This window comes from Neofelis nebulosa, chromosome 11 (genome assembly GCF_028018385.1).
Source record: "Neofelis nebulosa isolate mNeoNeb1 chromosome 11, mNeoNeb1.pri, whole genome shotgun sequence".
NCBI classification, from domain to species: Eukaryota; Metazoa; Chordata; class Mammalia; order Carnivora; family Felidae; genus Neofelis; species Neofelis nebulosa.
The window spans coordinates 81,977,831-81,998,410 of record NC_080792.1 but is presented as its reverse complement, the minus strand read 5'-3'; the positions used below and the strand labels follow the sequence as shown (position 1 = coordinate 81,998,410).

At 45.4% G+C, this 20,580-nt stretch overlaps 1 protein-coding gene across 3 annotated transcripts in view; it reads left to right on the top strand.

Moving 5' to 3' along the window:
• FBXW8 (F-box and WD repeat domain containing 8) overlaps nucleotides 1–20,580 on the top strand; it is a 125,986-nt gene that overhangs the window by 27,814 nt on the left and 77,592 nt on the right. For all 3 annotated transcript variants that reach the window (XM_058691160.1, XM_058691158.1, XM_058691159.1), the window contains exons 3-4: nucleotides 12,382–12,546; nucleotides 15,148–15,236. In XM_058691160.1, the coding sequence (XP_058547143.1) occupies nucleotides 12,382–12,546; nucleotides 15,148–15,236 (254 nt within the window). The remainder of the gene's footprint in view (nucleotides 1–12,381; nucleotides 12,547–15,147; nucleotides 15,237–20,580) is intronic.

Here is a 20,580-nt window from a genome sequence, read left to right as displayed (position 1 = left end):
GAGCACCAACAGGAAACCAATAGGGGTGAAGGTATAATGAGCAGATGGGGATAAGAGAAGAAGAAATAGTCAAAATGTGAAAGGCACTTAAGTCTGTCAAAATAACTTGAACGTTTATTCGGAATGAGGCGGGAAGCCATTCGAGTGCTTTGAGCAGAGTAGTTACAAGGTCTGACTTCCCTTCTGAGCGGGATCATCTCGGTTGCTGTGTGGAGACCGGACCTGAAGGGGGACAAGGATGCAGCAGGGAGACCCGTGAGTGAGCTACTCAAATAACCCAGACGAGAGAAGATGGTGGCTTGGAGCGCGTGGTACCAGTAGATGTGGGCGAAGTCGGGATTGCCAATGGCAACGGAAGGGGGAGAGAAAGAGGAGTTGGCCGGGACTCTGTTTGTTTGGCCTCAACAACCGCACAGACGAGATTGTGGTCACCGACCAGGGGGAGACCGTGAGATGACCAAGTTTTGGGGGAAGATCAGTAGTGAGATGTGAGGCTGGAGGGGGATAGGAATTGGGGAGCCGTGAGCTCATCATTGGCATTTAAGTCCAGGAAACTGGACGAGGTCATCAGGGAAGTGAGCGAAGGGGGTGGGGGACTCAGGGATTGAGCCCTGTCACACCACAGTGGTGAGAGGCCAAGATGAGGCATTGGAGAAGGCGGTCCCTGTGACGTGGGGAGAAACCCAGAGCACACGGTCCCCTGGAACCAAGGGATGACCTTTTCGAGGAGGAGACGGCGATCAGAGGGTTAAGTGCAACCGTCAGTCAAGCGAGAGGAGGACTGAGAAGTAGCCATTGGATTTAGCACCTTGGAGGTCACGGGCAACCTTGACCAGAGTCCGTGGCATGGTGCACACGGGGTGAGTCTGGGGCTAGGGTGAGCAGGTTTGAGAGTGAATGGGGAAAAAGGAGATAAGGAAATTGAGATAATGAGTGTATGTAGAACTGTCTGTGCAAGGTGTATCTTCCCCAAATAGACTTGATTCGTGAACATGTGACTAGAACAATGATGCTTTTCCCCTTGTCATGGGCCTCACTGGTAACCCTAATCCAGGCAGAGTTAATCAAGCTAGTTTTTTTTTTTTTTTTTAATAAAGCTAGTTTTTGAGCCAAGGGCTTGCTTGCTTTTTTTTTTTTTTTTTTTTTTTTTGATGCTGTAATTCACAGTGGTGCTATAAAGCAAAATGCTGGAGACACTTTTATTAGCAAATTCTCACAGCTGAGGCTCACTCAATGGGGCTTTTACTGGGCAGAGCCATTCCAGTCCTGGCGTATTGAAGACCATTAGGCCTTTGGAAAATTCAGGCTTATAAACTTGCAAGATTTAATTTAATGTAAGAAATTTAAACTTTTAGCTTTCTTTTTGGTGAGAATCTTTAAAATTGTGAAAGTTTAGGTCTTATTATTTTGTTTTGGTTTTCCTTTCAGGATTAAAAGAAATTCTTAAAACCCGTCCTTTTTGTGCTCCTTTAAAAGAAGAGAGAAAAAGCACCCTCCCTTTACAGTTTGCCAAAGAAATTGTTGGCACGTTTCTGTGTTTAATACCTAACTGTAGGTATAGTCCTGATCCCTTTTTGGAAGGAACTCTCGCCTCTAGTTTTTGTAAATCCCTCAAAGAGATTATTGTTGGTTATCCGGGATTTAAACTTTATCCTGAATATTACTTTCCACAGAATAAGCCCTGTGATCTAGGGGCTAGCAGTGGGAGTGATGTACCGAAACATCAACTTTTTGTTCTCCCTTTTTCATCCCAAAACCCTGTTATACAAATTTCAGGTCATGTTGTTTAAAGTGATTTGGCATTTTCTTTGAAGGGGAGAGAAAAACCTGTTTTCTGCTTCCGGTGCTTTTAAGGTCTCATGTATGGGGGACTTCTTGAAGGTCTCACTGAGAAAAAAGTTCCTCCATTTTAATGTGGCTGAGAACTGTATGGTTTAGTAGATCTCATGAAAACTATTCCAGAATGTTTATTTTAACTGGTATCTTCTAGTTTGTAATCACTGAGCATCGGATTTGGGTTTTCTTCAAACGCTGCCGCTGATTCAGTGGCTCCATCTAGTTAAAAGAACAACAGGGGCGCCTGGGTGGCTCAGTCGGTGAAGCGTCCGACTTCGGCTCAGGTCACGATCTCGCGGTCCGTGAGTTTGAGCCCCGCGTCGGCTCTGGGCTGGTGGCTCAGAGCCTGGAGCCTGCTTCCGATTCTGTGTCTCCCTCTCTCTCTGCCCCTCCCCCGTTCATGCTCTGTCTCTCTCTGTCTCAAAAATAAATAAACGTTAAAAAAAATTAAAAAAATAAAATAAACTAACAACAAGGAACAAATGTCCTATAGCTAATTTTTGCACTAGAGAGTTAAAAATATTGTCCCACACTTGGTCCAGGCTTGGGATCCAACCTGACTGCAAAGGCAGAGACCAAAACCTTTCCCTGTAGCTTCCCCACCACAGGGGAGAAGTGTGCTGCAAAGGGGGTCTGTTTGGCAGATTGAGCTGGCAGGTGGAGAATTGCTGCTCCTTGTGGCCAGCACAGACCTTAATCAGGTCACCAGTAACCCATAGTGGTGTTCTCTCCAGTGTCTTCTGCAGAGCACTAAAGCTCTCAGACTGTTCTTGCAGGAAGCGTTCAGGAGCCAAGTAAGTTTGAGGAACGCAGCGTATCCCATCCTTCTGAGAGAGCTCCAGCACGTGTCAGTTGGTTAAAAGCTCTCAGAAGTTCTTCGGCGAATAGCCCTGCTGAGTTTTGTTTAAACCAGTGTTCCCCAAACTCCTCTGACCATGGAATCCTTTAAAAAAATTTTTTTAATGTTTATTTTTGAGAGAGAGACAGAGAGAGAATGAGTGGGGAAGGGGCAGAGAGAGAGGGAGACACAGAACCCGAAGTAGCTCCAGGCTCCGAGCTGTCAGCACAGAGCCCGAACCCACAGACTGTGAGATCATGAGCTGAGCCGAAGTCGGACGCTCAACCGATTGAGCCACCCAGGCACCCCGACCATGGAATCCTTTTTAAAAGTAACATTATTAACCCCCCCTGAGGAGCTGTTGTTTTACTGAACATGCTTTGGAAAGTGCCAGTCTGTGCAATAATGCCTACCGTTTATATTCTGTCTCAGCTACTCCGAGTCTTTTGTCCAGGTACATTTCATAGTTTTTACAACATTTTACATTTTATAATTTTGACCGAAAAGGCTCACGTATCCCCAGATCAGAGGGCAGCTGCCCTGTGTTTAGTTAGCACTTGCTGCCTTTGAGGACCCATTAGGGCTGCTGGCTGTTAGCCCTGATCTTCTACTTTATTTAACCCCGAATCCCAGAGGTCTGGTAGGGAGGTGATTCTGCTCTGGAACCATTTGAGTTGTGGCTTGGCTCCCTCACAGCTCACGTTGGTCCGTCCCTCTCTGCTCTTCGTGATTGCCCGGTGCTCAGACTCAACTCTGGCACAGACAGATGGACAGACACCGCTCGTGGCAGGGGCAGGCTCAGCTGTGGACCAAACACGTCCAAAATTAAAACCGTGCTGTTCTGTCTCGTCAGAACTGGAGCTTCGGTGTTACAGAGTCGCTCTCCCATTCTTTATGGCCTGACCACTTGTGATCAGGTGAGGGTTGGTTTCCCTGATGCCCTCCTGGCTAAGGTGGAGAAGTGTGGGTAAGTGGATTTGTAACTGATGCTGTGGCCAGGCCTGGGGTGGGCTTCTTAATGGACCCATGTCAGCCTTGGTGGGGGGGGAGGGCTATAGTGGTTTGCCACGGGCTCTGTCCTCAGCCCCATCCTGGTTAACTTTTTTTTTTGTAAGTAAGACGCAAAGGCCCGCAGACCATATTTTGCAGAAGAGTTGTGTATGGGAGAAGTAGCTAACGCAACAGATGACAGAATTGGGATTCAGGGATGCGCTAAAATGCTGGGAAGGGGGTGGGTACAGTGAGCTGGGGTTTAAAATGGGCTTTAAAATTATATTAAAAAAAACATACAGTGAAAGTAAGAGGTAGGGACTTTAATTGCCGTTTGTGTTTAAAAAAAACAAAAAAACTCTGAAGAATGATGAACACCAAATTCAGATTACCCTTGACGCAGGGGAGAGTATGTGCATCAGAAATGTACAGGACTTTATTATTTTTATTTATTTTTATTTTATTTATTTAAAAAATATTTTTAATGTTTATTTATTTTTGAGAGAGACAGAGACAGAATGCGAGTGGGTTAGGGGCAGAGAGAGAGAGGGAGACACAGCAGCCGAAGCAGGCTCCAGGCTCTGAGCTGTCAGCACAGAGCCCAACCCGGGGCTCGAACTCGAGAGCTGTGAGATCATGACCTGAGCCGCAGTCGGACGCTCAGCTGACTGAGCCACCCAGGTGCCCCGTGGGACCTTAAACTTATCAGTATCTTAAGTGGGATGGTGAGTCCACAGGTGTTTGTAGCATTTTTGTTGTTGTTTGCCTTAAATGTTTAATTAACTAAACAGACTCCAGAAGGTTTGGTGCACTGTGAGTTTAGTAGCCACGATGGTGTATTTATTTACAAGTGAAGCAGCAAATTAGCGCCTGATAAAATCCTCCTGTTTGTGGCACTCGACAGCCCACATTTGGGATAGTGTTCTATCCTGAGTACCACATGTGAAGGGCGTTACTTTATATGCCTAAATACTAGGGTACGTTCAGAGATCATGGGTACACGAACCAGTCTAGTCCTAGGGCAGTTAGTTGAAGAAATGGACAATAGTTAGACCTACGAGATGACTAAGGGGAATCATGATGGTATCTTCAGCCTTTTGAAGAACTATCAGGTGGAAGAAGGAAGAGAGATTTCTTCAGAAAGGCAAAATTAGGGCCATGGGTGGAATCCCTTTACTAAGGAAAGGGAGGAAGTACTTCCTAATAGCCAGACTGCTTTGCGGTCGATCAGCCCGATGTGAGGGTCAGCTCTCTGCAGAAGCCTCTCCCCAAGCAGGGCTGCCAGGAGGAGCCCTTCCTGGGGTGGGGAGTTGCCCCGGTTGGTCTCCGGGACCTCTCTTCTTCAGTTCCTAAACAATCGAACGCTGGAGCCAGTGTGACCCCTGCTGCATCATGGTGTGGCACTTTGGTTCAGAAAAGTGATTGGAGCCTCGTACTACTTTGTGCCACCTGGTCTAATTTCTGACGCTGTGCCTTCCACGCAGAGTGCCCGTGCCTAAAGGGAAGGTGACCTAGGTGACATGATTGTTTGTCACACCTAGAGCTTACATGCCCGCATGCACAGCAAAAATGTAATCAAGGAAGCCAGAATTTCAGTGTGCCATCACAAGAATGTTCTGTGGGTCAGTGTCCCTTGGACACTTTTAGTGTCCTTTCAGTTGAATAAGGTATCCTAAGGAATGTTTTTAATATAGTCTGCTCGAGATGGAAAATCAGAAATTTTGACACTGAAACAACCCGAGTTCTTGGATTCTGACTAATTTTTACTTATTTTTTTAAATTATTTTTTTAAATTATTTTTTTAATGTCTGTCTTTTGAGAGACAGAGACAGCGTGAGTGGGGGAGGGGCAGACACACACACACACACACACACACACACACACACACACACAGAATCTGAAGCAGGCCCCAGGCTCTGAGCTGTTGGCACAGAACCTGACGTGGGGCTCGAACTCACCAACTGTGAGATTATGACCTGAGCCAAAGTCAGACGCTTAATTAACTGACTGAGTCACCCAGGCGCCCCTCAGACTAACTTTTACTTCTAAGTTCTAGCCTCTTTCTGCTGCCGTGGAACAAGTAGCACCCCACTATAGATTTAATAAAAGTTATTTGTAAAAATAAAAAGCAAATGGCTTCTTTAAAGTAATTGGAGCAGCGTAAGTTTACAATAAGGAGCTGTATCCTGTAGTGTTATCGGTGGTGACCTGCGTAGTGTGTGACCTGTGTGTAAAGAATTACACTTGCACAACACTTGAACCCTTTGAGATGCACAACAGCTCTGTGGGTGGTGGGATATGGTGGCTCACATTTGGAGGATGAGAAAACCAAGGCCCCAAGGTCATAGTTTAGTGTTGCAAGAGACATTTTAGGGTGTCGGATTCCCCCCCACCACTGAGGAGGAAAGCGGTGCGGAAAAGCCTAGTGACCTTGTCACAGTCCCGCAGCTAGTTAGTGAAAGACTGGACACAAGAATCTGAGGTTTGGGGTTTTTTTCACCCCAAGTGTAACTGGTTTTCTATTATATCTCGCTGCTCCTTGGATAATACAGGTGACCTTGAACGCCTTCCTAAAAAGTTGATCAAATTTATTTTTATATCCCTATCACTTTAGGGCTCTTTAGGGACATCATTATGTAAAGGAACTCTTTTGTATAGTACAGATTTATTTTGAATATAATGAACTCACTTTAATTTTAAAGTGTTTGTTAATCTGAGAACTGCATGTGGTTTTTGTCCTTGACCCTAGTACCAGGATATCGCCTTGATATTTGTGTGTTAAAACTGACTCTGCATTCCTGAGACAAATTGCACAGGGTTATGACGTACTACCCTTGTTGTACATAGCTGGATTCAGTTTGCTAGGGTTTTGTTGAAGATTTTTTACGTATGTTCATCACATCAGGAATTATTGGTTTGTAGTTTTCTTGTGAGGTCTTTGTCTGGTTTGGATATCAGAGAAATCCTAGCCTCGTAGAAGGTGTTGGGAAGTGTTCCCTCCTCTTTTGTTTTGTTTTTGGAAGAATTTGTGAATGATTGGTTAATTCATTAATCTTTTAAAACATTTGGTAAGAGTTAATTCTTTTAAAAGTTCTTTTAACTTAGTTTTAACCATTTTAAAAATTCTTTTCAAACATTTAGAATTTACCAGTGATGTCATCTAGGCTTGGACTTTGCTTTGTGCTAAGTTGTTGTTGTTGTTGTTGTTGTTGTTGTTGTTGTTGTTGTTTTAATCACTAATGTAACCTCTTGTAGGTCTATACAGATTTTCCATCCTCTCGAGTTAACTTCAGTACTTTGTGTCTTTTTCTAAGCATTTGCCTATAATCACCTAGTTTTGGCATATAAATTGTTCATAGTGTCCCTTTATAATGCTTTTCGTTTTTGTGGTTGTCGATAGTGATGGCCCCTCTCCTTGGGTTTAGGAATTTGAGCCTTCTCCACACCCATGCCCCCATTTGGTCAGTCTAGCTAAAGGTTTGTAAATTTTGGTGATCTTTGCAAGTAACCAGTTTTTACTTCATTTTCTTTTTGTTTCACTTATTTCTGTTGTAATTTGTGTGTGTGTAAATTTTTTTTAATGTTTATTTTTGAGAGAGTGAGCACAAGCCGGGAGGGGTAGAGAGAGAAGGGGACAGAGCAGAGGATCCAAAGCAGGTTTTGTGCTGACAGCAGCGAGCCGGATGTGGGCCTCAAACTCCTGAACCATGAGATCATGCTCGGAGCTGAAGTCGGATGCTCAACGAACTGAGCCACCCAGGCACCCTGTTTCTGTTGTAATTTTTATTTTCTTCTTGGGTTTAGTTTTCTTTTTTTCTAACCTAGCCTCTGGAAGGCTAGGTTATAGATTTTAGATTTTTTAAAATATGGGAATTTATAGCTATACATTTTTCTCTAAGCACTGCCTTCACTGTGCCTCATAAGTTTTGAACGTTCTGTTATTCTCACTCACTGCAGATTATTTTCTAGTTTCTTCTGCAGTTTCTTCTTTGACACATTGGTTGTTTAGCATGTTAACGTTTGTTAGTGTGTTGTTTAATTTCCACACATTTGTGAATTTCCCATATTTCCTCCTTTTATCAATTTCTGATTTTCACTCCACTGTGGTCAGAGAACATACTTCGTATAATCTTGGTTCTTTTGAATTTATTGAGATTTGTTTTATAGCCTGGTATCCTGTAGAGTGTTCCATTGCACTTGAGAATAATGCTCAAATTGCTGTTGAGTAGAGTGTTCCATGGATGTCTCTTATGTCTAGTTGGTTTATAGTGTTGGGTTCTTCTATTTTCTTGTTGATAGATACTCTACTTATTCTGTCTTTTATCGAAAGTGGGTATTGGAGTCCGATTATCCATTTCTTCAGTTTTTTCATTTTTTTGCTTGTGTTTGGGGGCTTTGTTGTTAGGAATATATGTTTACAATTGTTAGGTTTTTGTGATGGATTGACCCTCATTATAAAAATATCTTTTGTCTCTAGTAATCATTTTTGTCTTAAAAATTACTTTAAGTGGTATTGGTATATGCACTCTAGCTCTCTTTCAGGTACTGCTTACAAGTTATACCTTTTTCTATCCTTCTACTGTTTGTGTGTGTGGATCTAAAGTATGTGTGTCTCAGGGTACCTGGTTGTCTCCGTTGGTAGAGCATGTGACTCTTGATCTCGGGGTTGTGAGTTTGACCCCCACGTTGGGTGCAGAGTTTACTTAAAAAAAATGTATGGGGACATCTGGGCAGCTCAGTCAGTTAAGTGTCCGACTCTTGATCTCAGCTCAGGTCTTGATCTCAGGGTTGTGAGTTCAAGCCCCACACTGGGAGTGAAGCCTACTTAAAAAAAAAAAAAAAAAAAAGTATGTAGTTATCTTGTAGTCAGCATATCCTTAGGTCATGTTTATTTATACCACCAATCTCTGTCTTTTGCTTGGAGTGCTTAGTCCATTTCCATTTAATATAATTATTGATAAGGAAGCATTTATATCTGCCATTTTGCTATTTGTTTTCTGTATGTCTTATGTCATTTTCGTTCCTCTTTCTCTTCATTACTGCCTCCTTTTGTGTTTAAGTAGACCTTTTTCTAGCATAGTATGCTAGAAATTTTAATTCCTTTTATCTTTTGCTACTCTTTTTAAAGTTTTTTTTCTTAATGATTGCCCAGGGATTACAACTGACGTCTTGAAACAATCTAGTTTGTATTAATGCCAATTTACTTTCAATAGTATAGCAAAACTGCTACGATAGAACTTCATTCTTTCTCCCTTGTTTGAACTATTATTTCATACAAATTATGTCTTTATTGTTAAAAGCCTTTCAACACAACTTTATACTTTAGGCAGTTATCTTTTTAATTAGGTAAAAGAAAAGCGTTGCAAGCAAAACTATATTTATACTGTCTTTTATATTTACTCTTGTAATGACCTTTACTGGTTTGCTTTCTTTATTTATGTGGGTTGAGTTCCTGTCTGGTGTCCTTTGTATTTTAGCCTAAAGGACTCCCTTGGTATTTCTTGTAGGACAAGTCTACTAGTGATGAATTATCTTATTTTTATTTATCTTGGAATAATTTCTCTCTTATTTTGGGGGGATAGTTTCGCTAGATGCAGTTACTGGTTGGCAGTCTCTTCCTTTAGCACTTTGAATATGCCAGCCGACTGCTTTCTGACCTCCCTAATTTTTAATGAGAAGAACACACAATGTGTCTTTTTCTTTTGTTGCTTTCCAGTTTTCAACAGTTTGACTATGATGTGTCTAGGTGTGAATCTCTTTGAGTTTATCCTTCATGGAGTTCAGTGAGCTGCTTTAGTGTGTGGATCAATGTTTTTCATCATGTTTGGAAAGTTTCTAGCCATTATTTCTTCAGATGTTCCTTCTACCCCTTTCTCCTTCCCTTATAGGACTCCCATAATGCCTTTGTTGATCCACTTGGATGGTATCCAGTAGGTCTCTGAGGTTCTGTTAATTTTGTTAATTTTGGGAAGGGGGGTTCTTTTGTCCTTTTTTTTTTTTTTTCCTTAGACTGGATAAATTTTTTTTTTAAGTTTATTTATTCCGAAAGTGGGGGGGGGGGGGAGAGGGGAAGGGAGAGAGACAGAACGAGCTGATGAGGGGCAGAGAGAGAGGGGGGACAGAGGAACCGAAGCAGGCTCTGTGCTGACAACAGAGAGTCCAATGCGGGGCTTGAACTCCTGAACCACGAGATCATGATCTGAGCCGAAGCTGGACACCCCACCCACTAAGCCACCCAGATGCCCCTAGACTGGATAATCTTAATTGACCTTGAGTTTGCTGATTATTCTGTTAGCTCAAATCTGTTGAGCCCCTCTATTGAATTTTTTATTTCAGTTACTGTGCTTTTTGACTTTAAAACTTGTGTTTTTTTTTAAGTTTCTTTATCACTATTTTCTACTTGGTGAAACATTGTGCTTATAACTTTTATTCTTCTAGACATGCTTTCCTTTAGTGTTTTGAACATATTTATAATAGCTGACTTAAAGTCTTAGTTTAATAAGTCCAAAGTCTGGACTTGCTCAGGCTGCTTTTTCTTTCCATATATGGTTCATTCTTTACTGTTTCTTTGCATGTGTCTACATTTTGTGTTTAAAAACTGGACTTTTAAAATGTGACGACTCCTTTAAAATGTGATTCACTCTCTTCTGGAGAGTTAGTTGTTGCTGTTTGTTATTGCTGCTATTTTTTAGTGACTTTTCTGGACTAATACTCTGGTTTGTATTTTCTGTCATGTGTGACCACTGAAATCTCTGCTCATTTAGCTGAGTGGTTAGTGATTGGACAGAGGTTTCCTTAAATATGTTGAAGCAATAAATCTCCATCTTTTGCTGAGTTGCTTTCTGTATGTTGGGGCATGCTTTCATTGTGCCAGCAGTTCACAACTCTGTTTTAGCCTTCACATCATGCTGTGCAAAGCTTCAAGTTTAGCCAGAGTGAGAGGTCAGGGCCTTCTGATCCCTTTTCTGGGCGCACACACAGTCCTATACAGGTGCATGACACTGACTCCCAGAAATCTGTGGGAGCCTTTCCAAGCCCCTTATGGACATCCCATTCCCCAGGTTTCCCTTTTAAGGTTTAGGTCAACTCTTTGTAGCCCCCGGATGGTCATGGTACCTCGGGCAGCCACAACCTTAACCAGTTCTCCCTTACTGTTTGGGACAAATGCCCTGGAGGTGAGGCAGAGGAAGCTTTGAGTCGGGTCAGATAAAGACAAGCCTCCGGAAGAGAGCTTTCCAGCAGGCTGTCTCACAGGTCAAACGGTGACCGTTCCCTGGGGATGGCATTTTGGGCACCTGTGAAGCCATCTGGCCCCTTCGGTGTCTTCCGGGCTGCTGGTTTTCACGGCCACCATAGTTGCGAGGCTGTTGTTTTTCAAGGTTACCGTGGAGCTGCCTGCGGTGCCGGAAGAGGAGGATGGGATTAGTGCAAATTAAAACAACATGGAGGTAGTTGCCCTTACCAAGATGAAAACATTTTTCTCGAATGAATGCTCCTCGGGATGTTGAAAGTCTTTAGTTAATTTCCAGAGTTCTGAAAAAGTTGGTTCTGACAACTTTTGGCAGTATTCTTGTTGCTTGAATGTGGGAGCAGATTTTTGGAGTTCTTTATTCCGCCACCCTAAAAGTGAACTACCTGTTGGTACTTCTTCAAACGAGGAACCCTAATGAGACATTTGCTGTGTGCACTCTCGCCTACTTTGTCTCGCGTTCTCTCTTCTGTCTATGTATTCCACGTCTCGAAGTGGCCCCAAGGGAGTGTTCAGGAGCACAGGTTACTGTAAACCAGTGGCCATGACCTTCACTTTATTAGAAATGAGTCTCAGCCTTTAGCCGGGCGGCAGGTGTTAAGCACTTGACCCCACAGACTCAAGATCATGTCGATTTGCTGGATCATTCTCTCATCTTGCCAACAGAGTCCACCTTTTGTACAACTTTGTACGGTATCCCGTGAAGAAGTAAATGCTTTGTCCCCTGAGTTAGGTTTGTAGGACAGAATACTAATAGCAAAAATGGCCATTTCCTCTGGATACTGTTGGGGTTTGAAATTCAGTCCAGACAGAACATTAATTTCTCTCTATCAGATGTTATGGTCCTGGTGAACAGCTTGAGTTGTGTGTAAAAATTTTTTTTAGTCTATCCACTTAAAGTCTAAGTTTTTCTACATAATATAAATTTGAATTTCTCATATGACCAGAAGTGTTGAGTTATGGATATTGATTTTCTTACAGCCTTTTATTTCAGAGACAGTCAGTCTCCACTTGTATAAGAAGAAATATAAAAAAAAAAAAAAAAAGAAAGAAAGAAGGAAAAGAAAGAAAGAAAAGGAAAGAAATACACGTGCCTATTGGTAAAAAGAAAGAGAAGACATTCTGGTCTGAAAAACTGTACAGTCGCAGTTTATATTTTTTGCCGTTTATGTATTTGTGTATTTTTTTCCTTACATGTTATATAATAATTTCCTTACATGTTATATAATAATTTAACCAAGGCATCTAACATGTGGTATGAAACGATAGAGCAACAGTTTGGAAATCTCGAAAAATAAAACTGGAAACGTTTGCTTGTATTTCTTTTCCACCTCAGAATGTTTTGTTAATGAGACGTTTTATACTGCCATAAACTCGGGGTAGTAATAAAGGTGTTGATTGATTTTTGGATGGCGAGGGGCTTCTCTAATTGCAGAATTCGACATTTGTGTCACTTGTGCCGTTTTAGGTGAGCAAGACGTGGAAGGTGATTGCCGAAGACGAAGTGCTTTGGTACCGGCTGTGCCGGCAGGAAGGGCACCTTCCCGAGAGCAGCATCTCTGATTACTCGTGCTGGAAGCTCATCTTCCAAGAGTGCCGAGCCAAGGAACACATGTTAAGAACCAACTGGAAGGTAGGCGGTGGCCAATCTCATTACCTGTACTGAAGAATAGCCGGCAAGGACGAGGGAATCCAGGCCCCGCATTAACCGCCCCCCCCCCCCCCCCCCCCCGCAGGCCCTCCGATTACGGCCTGAGGCCAACTAACTGCCAAAAGCAAAGAGGAGTGCAGTGAGCCTCCTGTCGGCCGCCGGTGGTTCGTTGCCCGTTTTGCTCGCCATTAGGGTATCTGCCCCCATTTGCAACCGCGCTGTTGGGGAGCATCCTGTTCTCTAGGAGAGGAGGGGTGAGGTTGGGGTGCCGCCCCCTCCCCTCGGATGGCTCGTGCTCAGTGCAGTCCCCTTTCACTTTCACCGACCCTGACCCCTGACGCATCAACAAAGCAAAAGCACCACCTGAATACGAAAGCAGTGCCGCAAATGCGATTTCCAGTGACTGCGAGGGAGGTTGTTAAACGTGTCTGAGTCCTGTCTTCTCTCCCCTCACATAACCCACTGGCTTGCTTCCATAGCATTTATCACTTCAAAATCTCTACAGAAATATTAGATCACAGCTAAGAATTTGCACGGTGCTGTGTTTCTGTAGGAAATCGCTGTCAAGAACGGCGTTACGTAAAGCTGTTCGAGGCCTGACAAGACCACAGTGCGGTGGCGGCCCTCCTTCCTACTGGTCGCTGGAGACCCCCTCGTAGGGCAGCGGTGGAACCACACCTCCTGCCTCCACTCCTGTAAAGGTCCATCCTAACGGACTCTGAGATCACAGGCTTTTGCTCATTACTGACGGCGACCCGTTGCCTGTGTGCGGGTCCGTCCTCGGTCACCTCATAACCTCATTAGTGACCGATGCTCTTGGTCTGGGTAAACTCACAGTTTCTAGCCAAGCGAATAGGAGCAGTGTTTCTCAACCTCGCATTAGGGGCCAGACAATTCCTTCGGTGGGGGCTGTCCTGTGTGTGCGGTAGCATGTTGAGCAGCTTCCTTAACCTCTACCCAGTGGGTGCCAATAGCATCCTCCACCCACCCCACGTCGTGACAGCCACAGATGGCTTCAGGCGTGTCAGATGTCCCTTGGGGCAGGGGCACAACGGCCCCCGGCTGAGAACTGCCTTTCCAAGGGGAACGAGCGTAGGTATCCTTTCATAGGCTGTTAAGACACCTCTGAGCAAAAAGCACCCTGGCCCCGCAGCTGTGTGCTCACCAGATGATAGCCTCGTGTGGAGACCCCTCCCCACCCAGCCTTCTTGCCCATGTGCTTGGCCGGGCCTGCATGAGGGAGGTCGGTGAGAGGCAGCTGTGAGGGTTTGACAGAGCTGCTTAGACGAGCTGGGCCCGAGCCTGGCAGGAAGGGCTGGAATTGAAGGAGAGCTGGTGAGTTAGCTTGAACTGGGGCCTTTCCTTCCGGGAAGGAGGGATATTTTGACGTGTGCACATGGGTGCTGCAATGGTCTGTGTACATCGGCTCGAATTCCAAGCCGTCAGACCCTGAGAGAGCGCAGCCGCTAAGTTTTCTGCTTCCTCTTTGGTGGTGGAGAAAGCCCCAGAGGGGGGCAGGTACCTCCTCATCCGCTGGAGGTGGCAGCAGTGAAGGTGTCCGGAGCCCTGCCTCCAGGCATCTGGCCCTCCATAACCGCTGCAAGTCACATACAGTTGACTGGAACGTCTGGTTGTCTTTAGCAAGTATAAAGCCATTTGTTTGGTTAGCGCTTGATAAATGAATTAGTGGACTGGAGTCAGATGGCTCAGCCCCTTTCCTGGCCCTGTTAACAGTGAGGACTACGAAAGTGAAATGTGAAATGGGGAATCCTGCCCTGACTGTGATGGTGGGATCCTTACTGTGATTCTAGAAAGAAAGCTCCATCGAAACATGAAAGGTGGTGTTAGAGCAAGTTGCTTTCCCTTCGGATGCCCCCGTTCTCCCCTCTCTAAAGTGGGGGCCGATGGTAGCCTGCTCATAGGGTAGTGGCGAGGATGACTGTTGAATGCTCCTCCCGTACAGCCTGGCCTGTGGCCGGCATGATGATCTTTGTACAAGTGACTCAAAAGTCACCAGAGTCCATACGGTGGAAAACCCATCTGCTACCTGCCACCTAGTCTCAGGAACCACACGTATCCTGGGCTTTAGGGTTCCCTTTAAAAATACCAATTCCACGAACCTCTGACCTTGCGGTCTTCTTCCTTTCCCCACCCTGACTTTTGTCTCTGTGTGTACTCTCTCATCGTATCCTCTGAGTGTTCGTAAGGGCTGTTGGCACGTAAAACACCCTTAAATACCTTCTGTCCTCGGAACTACGCTTTCGAAACAGACTTTGTGTTTCTTCAGATACGTGCCCCCGCCAGCCTAGTGGAGCGCACGCCTTGCCTTTCTAGCCTGTAACCCCCCTGAGCGCGGAGCAGCGTCTCCCACGGCCGTGCCCCCGGGTTCACGGTCTTCTTGTGGGGGGTAACTCGTAAATGCCTTAGCAGATTAGCTGTCCTCGTGGTCCTGTGGAACGCCCCGGTGACTTTGAGCACGATACCCGTGGTAAGACACGGCCGTGGAGCGTAGCTGAGCGCGGAGTGCTGCCGTCGGGGTGTCCCGAGAGTACGACCAACTGCATCCCCCTTCTCCTTATGCAGAATCGCAAAGGTGCCGTGAGCGAACTGGAGCATGTTCCCGATGCGGTTTTGTGTGACGTGCATTCCCATGACGGCGTTGTCATTGCCGGGTAAGCAAAAACCATTTTTCACATAGTAATTAACTCTTCATCTTAAGGTCTTTCGTTTCTCACGCGCCACCCTCTGAGTCCCAGTGCCACGATCTTCCCCTGAGAGCGTGTACCTTCCCGCCTCAGCCCGGGTTTGAGACGGACACTCTCCGTGATTCTGCCGTCTGGGATCGGAGTCTGAAGTTGGTGGTGAGAAGCGCGCGGTGTAGCCTAGAGCTACAGTCCATTTGTCTCCATATGTCTTTCCTGGCTTTTAAATCACTCTTGTGGCGTGTTAGGTTAGATTTTCATTAAGGCAAACCGTCAGTATTTTATGAAGACATAAAAAAGTCAAGCAAGAATGATACGTGTTGGCACAAACAGCCCACTCTTACTCTTGTTCTGAGGCCTTTAGGAGGAAGGGCCGCGGCCACACATAATCTTCCTGCCCCGCCACACAGTGTGTATCTGCTGCTTAACTTGTCCTGAAATAGGCTTTTTAGTTATCTCCATCACGAAGAAATTGAATTTTAGCTTCTGTAAATTCCAGTGGCTTCTGTCCCAAAACCCCCTTTCGTGAATTCTTCCTGTTTGACTACAGAAACGTGAAACAGTTTGTGTATTTCTTTAATGTACAGTGAGGAGACCTATTTCATCTTTGGATTGAGAAGCAATCTTGACAGATCTCATGTTTTTTACTCGTACGTGGATCTTGAGAAGCTTAACAGAAGACCATGGGGGAGGGGAAGGGGAAAAAATAGTTACAGAGAGGGAGGGAGGCAAACCATCGGAGACTCTTAAATACAGAGAACAAACTGAGGGTTGATGGGGGCTTGGGGAGAGGGGGAAGTGGGTGATGGGCATGGAGGAGGGCACTTGTTGGGATGAGCACTGGGTGTTGTATGTAAGCCAATTTGACAATACATTATATTTAAAAAATAACAAATTTTCAGGAAAAAATGAATAAACAAAAAAAAAGTCATCTTGAATTACAGTCTCAAATTGTATACTTAACATTTGAAGTGGAGACCAGAATACTTAAAACCCTGAGTCTGGGTTAAATTTGGGGTGAGTCCCCTAGGAGAGGTTTCTACTTGGAGGAAACCAAAAACAAACCTTGGCCTGAACAGCTTGGTAGTAGGTAGTCTTTTTCTTTAAAGAGGACGCTTTCCTTTTTTTTTTTTTCTTCTTCTTCCCATTCTTAATGTTTATTTATTTATTTACTTCTGAAAGACAGGGGGCAAGCAGGGGAGGGGCAGAGACCAAGGGAGACACAGAGTCCAGAGCAGGCTCCAGGCTCTGAGCTGTCAGCAGAAAGCCAGATGTGGTGCTTGAACTCACAAACTGTGAGATCACGACCTGAGCCAAAGTCAGACGCTTAACTGACTGAGCCACCCAGGTGCCCCAAGAAGACTCGATCCTTAAGCATTCCTTGAAGGACACCATTTGAGTTGAAACTCCAAACAGGTAAATGTTCCGTGATCTGCGGGGCCTAAAAAAAGTATGTTTGCTTTAAACAAGATCTGCCCAGGAGGAACACTTTTCCTTAGCTTTTGTTTTGCTGGCCACAATTTAGAGGTTAATGCCCTTGCTGTAAATGCCGTAGAACTACTGTTTTTAGAAAGATGAGTGGACCATAAATACGGAAGTGCGGCTTTTGGCTTCTGTCTCTCGTTGCTAAAATGTGGGCCTAAGAGCTCGTGTTCCATATGGTCCTTTCTGCCCACAAATTCTAAGACTCCATGGTAACTTGGAAAGGACCTCTGTCCTTCTAGCTTCAAGGGGTCTCCTGGTGTGTCAGGAGGCCTTTGAGGACAGAATATTGAGTTTGGACTGAGAGTCATAGAAGAAATTATGGCTAAAGGGGACTTTAATCTCAGAAGCCGAGTGTGAATTGATCTGGACACGGACCTCACAAGGGCAGGCCGGCCACGAGTCCAGAGGCCAGCCCTTTCTTTCCTGCCTCTCCGTTCCCCTGAGGGCTTCTCCACGTTACAGATGATGCCAGCGCGACGCAAAGCAGTGGCAGAGTTTGGTGGGTCGATAGGATGAAGCGGGACCTGTGGGTCAGAGAGGCTCCTCCCGACTCCTCTTCCTAAGAGAACCTTGCGTTTACGGCCTGGCATTGGGTACTTCGGTCTTGCTTGTGCGTAGAGCATCTTGTGTTTATCATTAAAATTTTATCTGGTGGTTACGATGCTTGTTTTCTGGGTCGGATCTTGGATCCCTTTTCATTTGAGACAGCGGTGTTTGTGGTTACCTCATTCCCGATCGATGTCGTATTCGCCCGGCTTTGTGCAGCCTGTGCATCTCCAAGGACTTGCCTGCAGAGACGCCACTTCGCCATCTCTTTCCCCCGTCCTTAGCCTGTGTTTCTCTGGTTTTGCTTCTTTTCCTTTCTCTCCCTTTGATCATAGGCGGAATTTGTTCCGGGGCTTAAGTTTTGTGCACCTACAGCTAAACCGAAATCTGTTAAGTTTGTTTCATATAATTGACAGCAAGGGCTGTTACGAAACCTCCTGCTTCTTCCCATCTTTTTCAAGCCTCTGTGTAAAAGTTCCTGCTTTGGAGTCACATTGCTAAGGCCTAGAGTAATTTGCATTACGATTAGCCTTGCAGGTGACCCCATCTTGGGTCTGCCTTGCTCTGCCTCACTCAGAACCAGAGTGACCTTCAAATACGCTTTCGCTCAAACCCGCCCGAGACCCAGACCTCAAATTAGCGGGACCTGGACGACGCCTCCTCCCTCAGACTTGTCTTCCAGCAGAGTAGGCAGATGTTATTCTCAGGGCTTTTGGTCTTTTGCTCTTTTTCCCATGAGTCTTCGCTTCCCTTACTATCTCACAGATGGTAATTTCAAGTTACCTTTTCCTGATGTTCTGAGCCCTTTGAAATTGGTTTCCAACCTACCTTTCTCCTGATTACTCTCCTGAGGGTAACTTTGGCTTTTCCCACGGTGCCTCAGTTGCCTCTGGCCATGTCTTCTTTATTTTTTAACATTGAGATATAAATCATACACCATAAAATGTACCCTTTTAGGTTGCAGAAGTCAGTAATTTCTAGTATATTCACAAGGCTGTGTAACCTTCTGCCACTGTCTCATCCAGAACATTTTCATCACCCTAAAAAGAACCCAGTCCCCATTCTTTAAGGCCCAACTCAAGTCTTCTCTCCTCCCATGGGCATCTATAGCCCCTGGCGTATTAACCCCACCCCAATATCTGCCCACCTCCTGACTCCTGGGGAAGTGACTGTCTGCAGCTTCTAGCACAGCTTTGCCTTGACATTTTTGTTTTTTGCTGTGGCTTTACTTTGAAATAATTCACAGCCTTGTATTTTCTGTGCAGTTAATTTGTAAGCTTTTTTTTTTTTTTTTTTTTTTTTTTTTTTTTAGTTTATTTGAGAGCAGGGTAAGGCAGAGAGAGAGGGAGAGAGAGAGAATTCCAAGCAGGCTCCACACTGTCAACGCAAAACCCGTCAAAACCCGTCGTGGTGCTTGAGCTTACATACCATGAGGTCATGACCTGAGCCAAAACCAGGAGTCGGACACTTAAATGACTAAGCCACCCAGGTGTCCCTGTAAGCATCTTTTTTAAAACTAGGGGTGGCATGTGATATTTGATTAACTGCCACAAAGTGCTTGTACGTCATTTTGTCCGAAAGAAGTACTACAATTTAATATACAGACCCCCATCCCACCTGTATACCGCATGTTACGTGGTAAACTGGAGAAATCCCTAATTTCTCTGGTCTGTTCTTTGATTTCTTAGTCTTTTCAAGAAACTTGGAATCATGTAGTTTTAAACCTGGAAGGAGCTGTTGAGGAAACTGTTTCAAAGCACGCTCGTTTTGTGTGGCTGACCGAGGCTGAGGGGTGTGGCGAGCCGGGACTGGCGTGTGCGTGCACGGCCGCTCTGCCGTTCGTCTGCAGTGTCCACGTGGAGAGCCGGGCGCCAGGGGTCCCTTCTCGAGTCCTCATTTGCTACTGTGATGGCCCGTACTACCAGTCTTCTTTAAAAATTATAAAACACGTGCTTATTAAGAGCCTTTAAATTCCATAGAAGTGTGTGGGATAGAGAATGACACGTCCCTAGCCTCGTTTTCCTAGGCTAGAGTCCCATTTGTGGAATTGCTGGATTTAGAGGAATAAATTTTTCACATTTTCCAGATTAAGAAATCATTATTTTTAAAATATTTTTTGTATTTTTTTTTATTGAATAGAGACTGAGACTGTGTGAGTCGGGGAGGGGCAGAGAGAGAGGGCGAGAGAATCCCAAGCAGGCTCTGCGCCAGCAGCTCGAGGGCTCGAACCTATGAAACTGCGAGATCATAACCTGAGCCAAAACCGAGAGTGGGACGCGTAACCGACTGAGCCACCCAGGTGCCCCAAGAAACTACTTTTGAAATGCCCCGATGACCCTCAGCTCCTTTCCAGTCTAATTTTTTGCCTTGAAGTCTCCAAACCGTCCCTCAAGCCTGCCCTCCTGAATACACCTCCCTCGTTTGTGTCTGTGCATAAGTAACGAGCAGACACGTTCATGTCTTAACCTCCTGCAGCATGGCTTCATCCCTGCCCTTCCACCGAGCCACACGCTGTCACTGGTCACCGGTGCTCACGGGCCAGCGGTCTTTTCTTGGCCCATCCCCTCCCGTGTCGTGGCCGTGTTGGGTCTTGTTGGCTGTATCCCTCACGTTGGCTGTAACGTGCTGGAGGTGGTGCATCGAGCGCGTGTGGACCCTCAGAGCCTTACACCGGGCCCGGCACCCGAGACCCTTGGAGGAAAGTGTACGGAATGAAAACTCCCTGCTTCTGGGACCCTGCGCTTTCTGACCGCATCTTCCGTACCTTACTGCTCGGGCTCCTGTTGCCGCCCTTCTTGCCTTTCTGTGGTCTTCTTTGGCCGCTTAGCAGTGGTGTGCAGCATCCCGGAAAGCACCTGCAGCTGTTGTTTTCTTTGCTGATTGGAAAAGTAGAAGTTCCTTCACCTGTGACTGAGTTAGTCGGACACAACCTATACCTTGTTCTTCCAGCTAAAACTTCCGTTTCTTTTTTTTTAATAAAATTTTAAAAAATGTTTATTTTTGAGAGAGAGACAGAGTGTGAGCAGGGCGGGGTGGGGAGGGGGCGCAGAGAGAGAGGGAGACACAGACTCCGAGGCAGGTTCCAGGCTCTCAGCACAGAGCCCGACGCGGGGCTTGAACTCCCGAACTGCGAGATCGTGACCTGAGCCGAAGTCGGATGCTTAACCCAGGCGCCCCACCCATTTCTTTAACCTGAGGAGAAATTTGTGTTCAGAAGCCAGCAATCTCCACGCAGTAAACCACCTGTCTGTCAGAGTTCATCCTCCGGCTGTGTTTCCTCTGT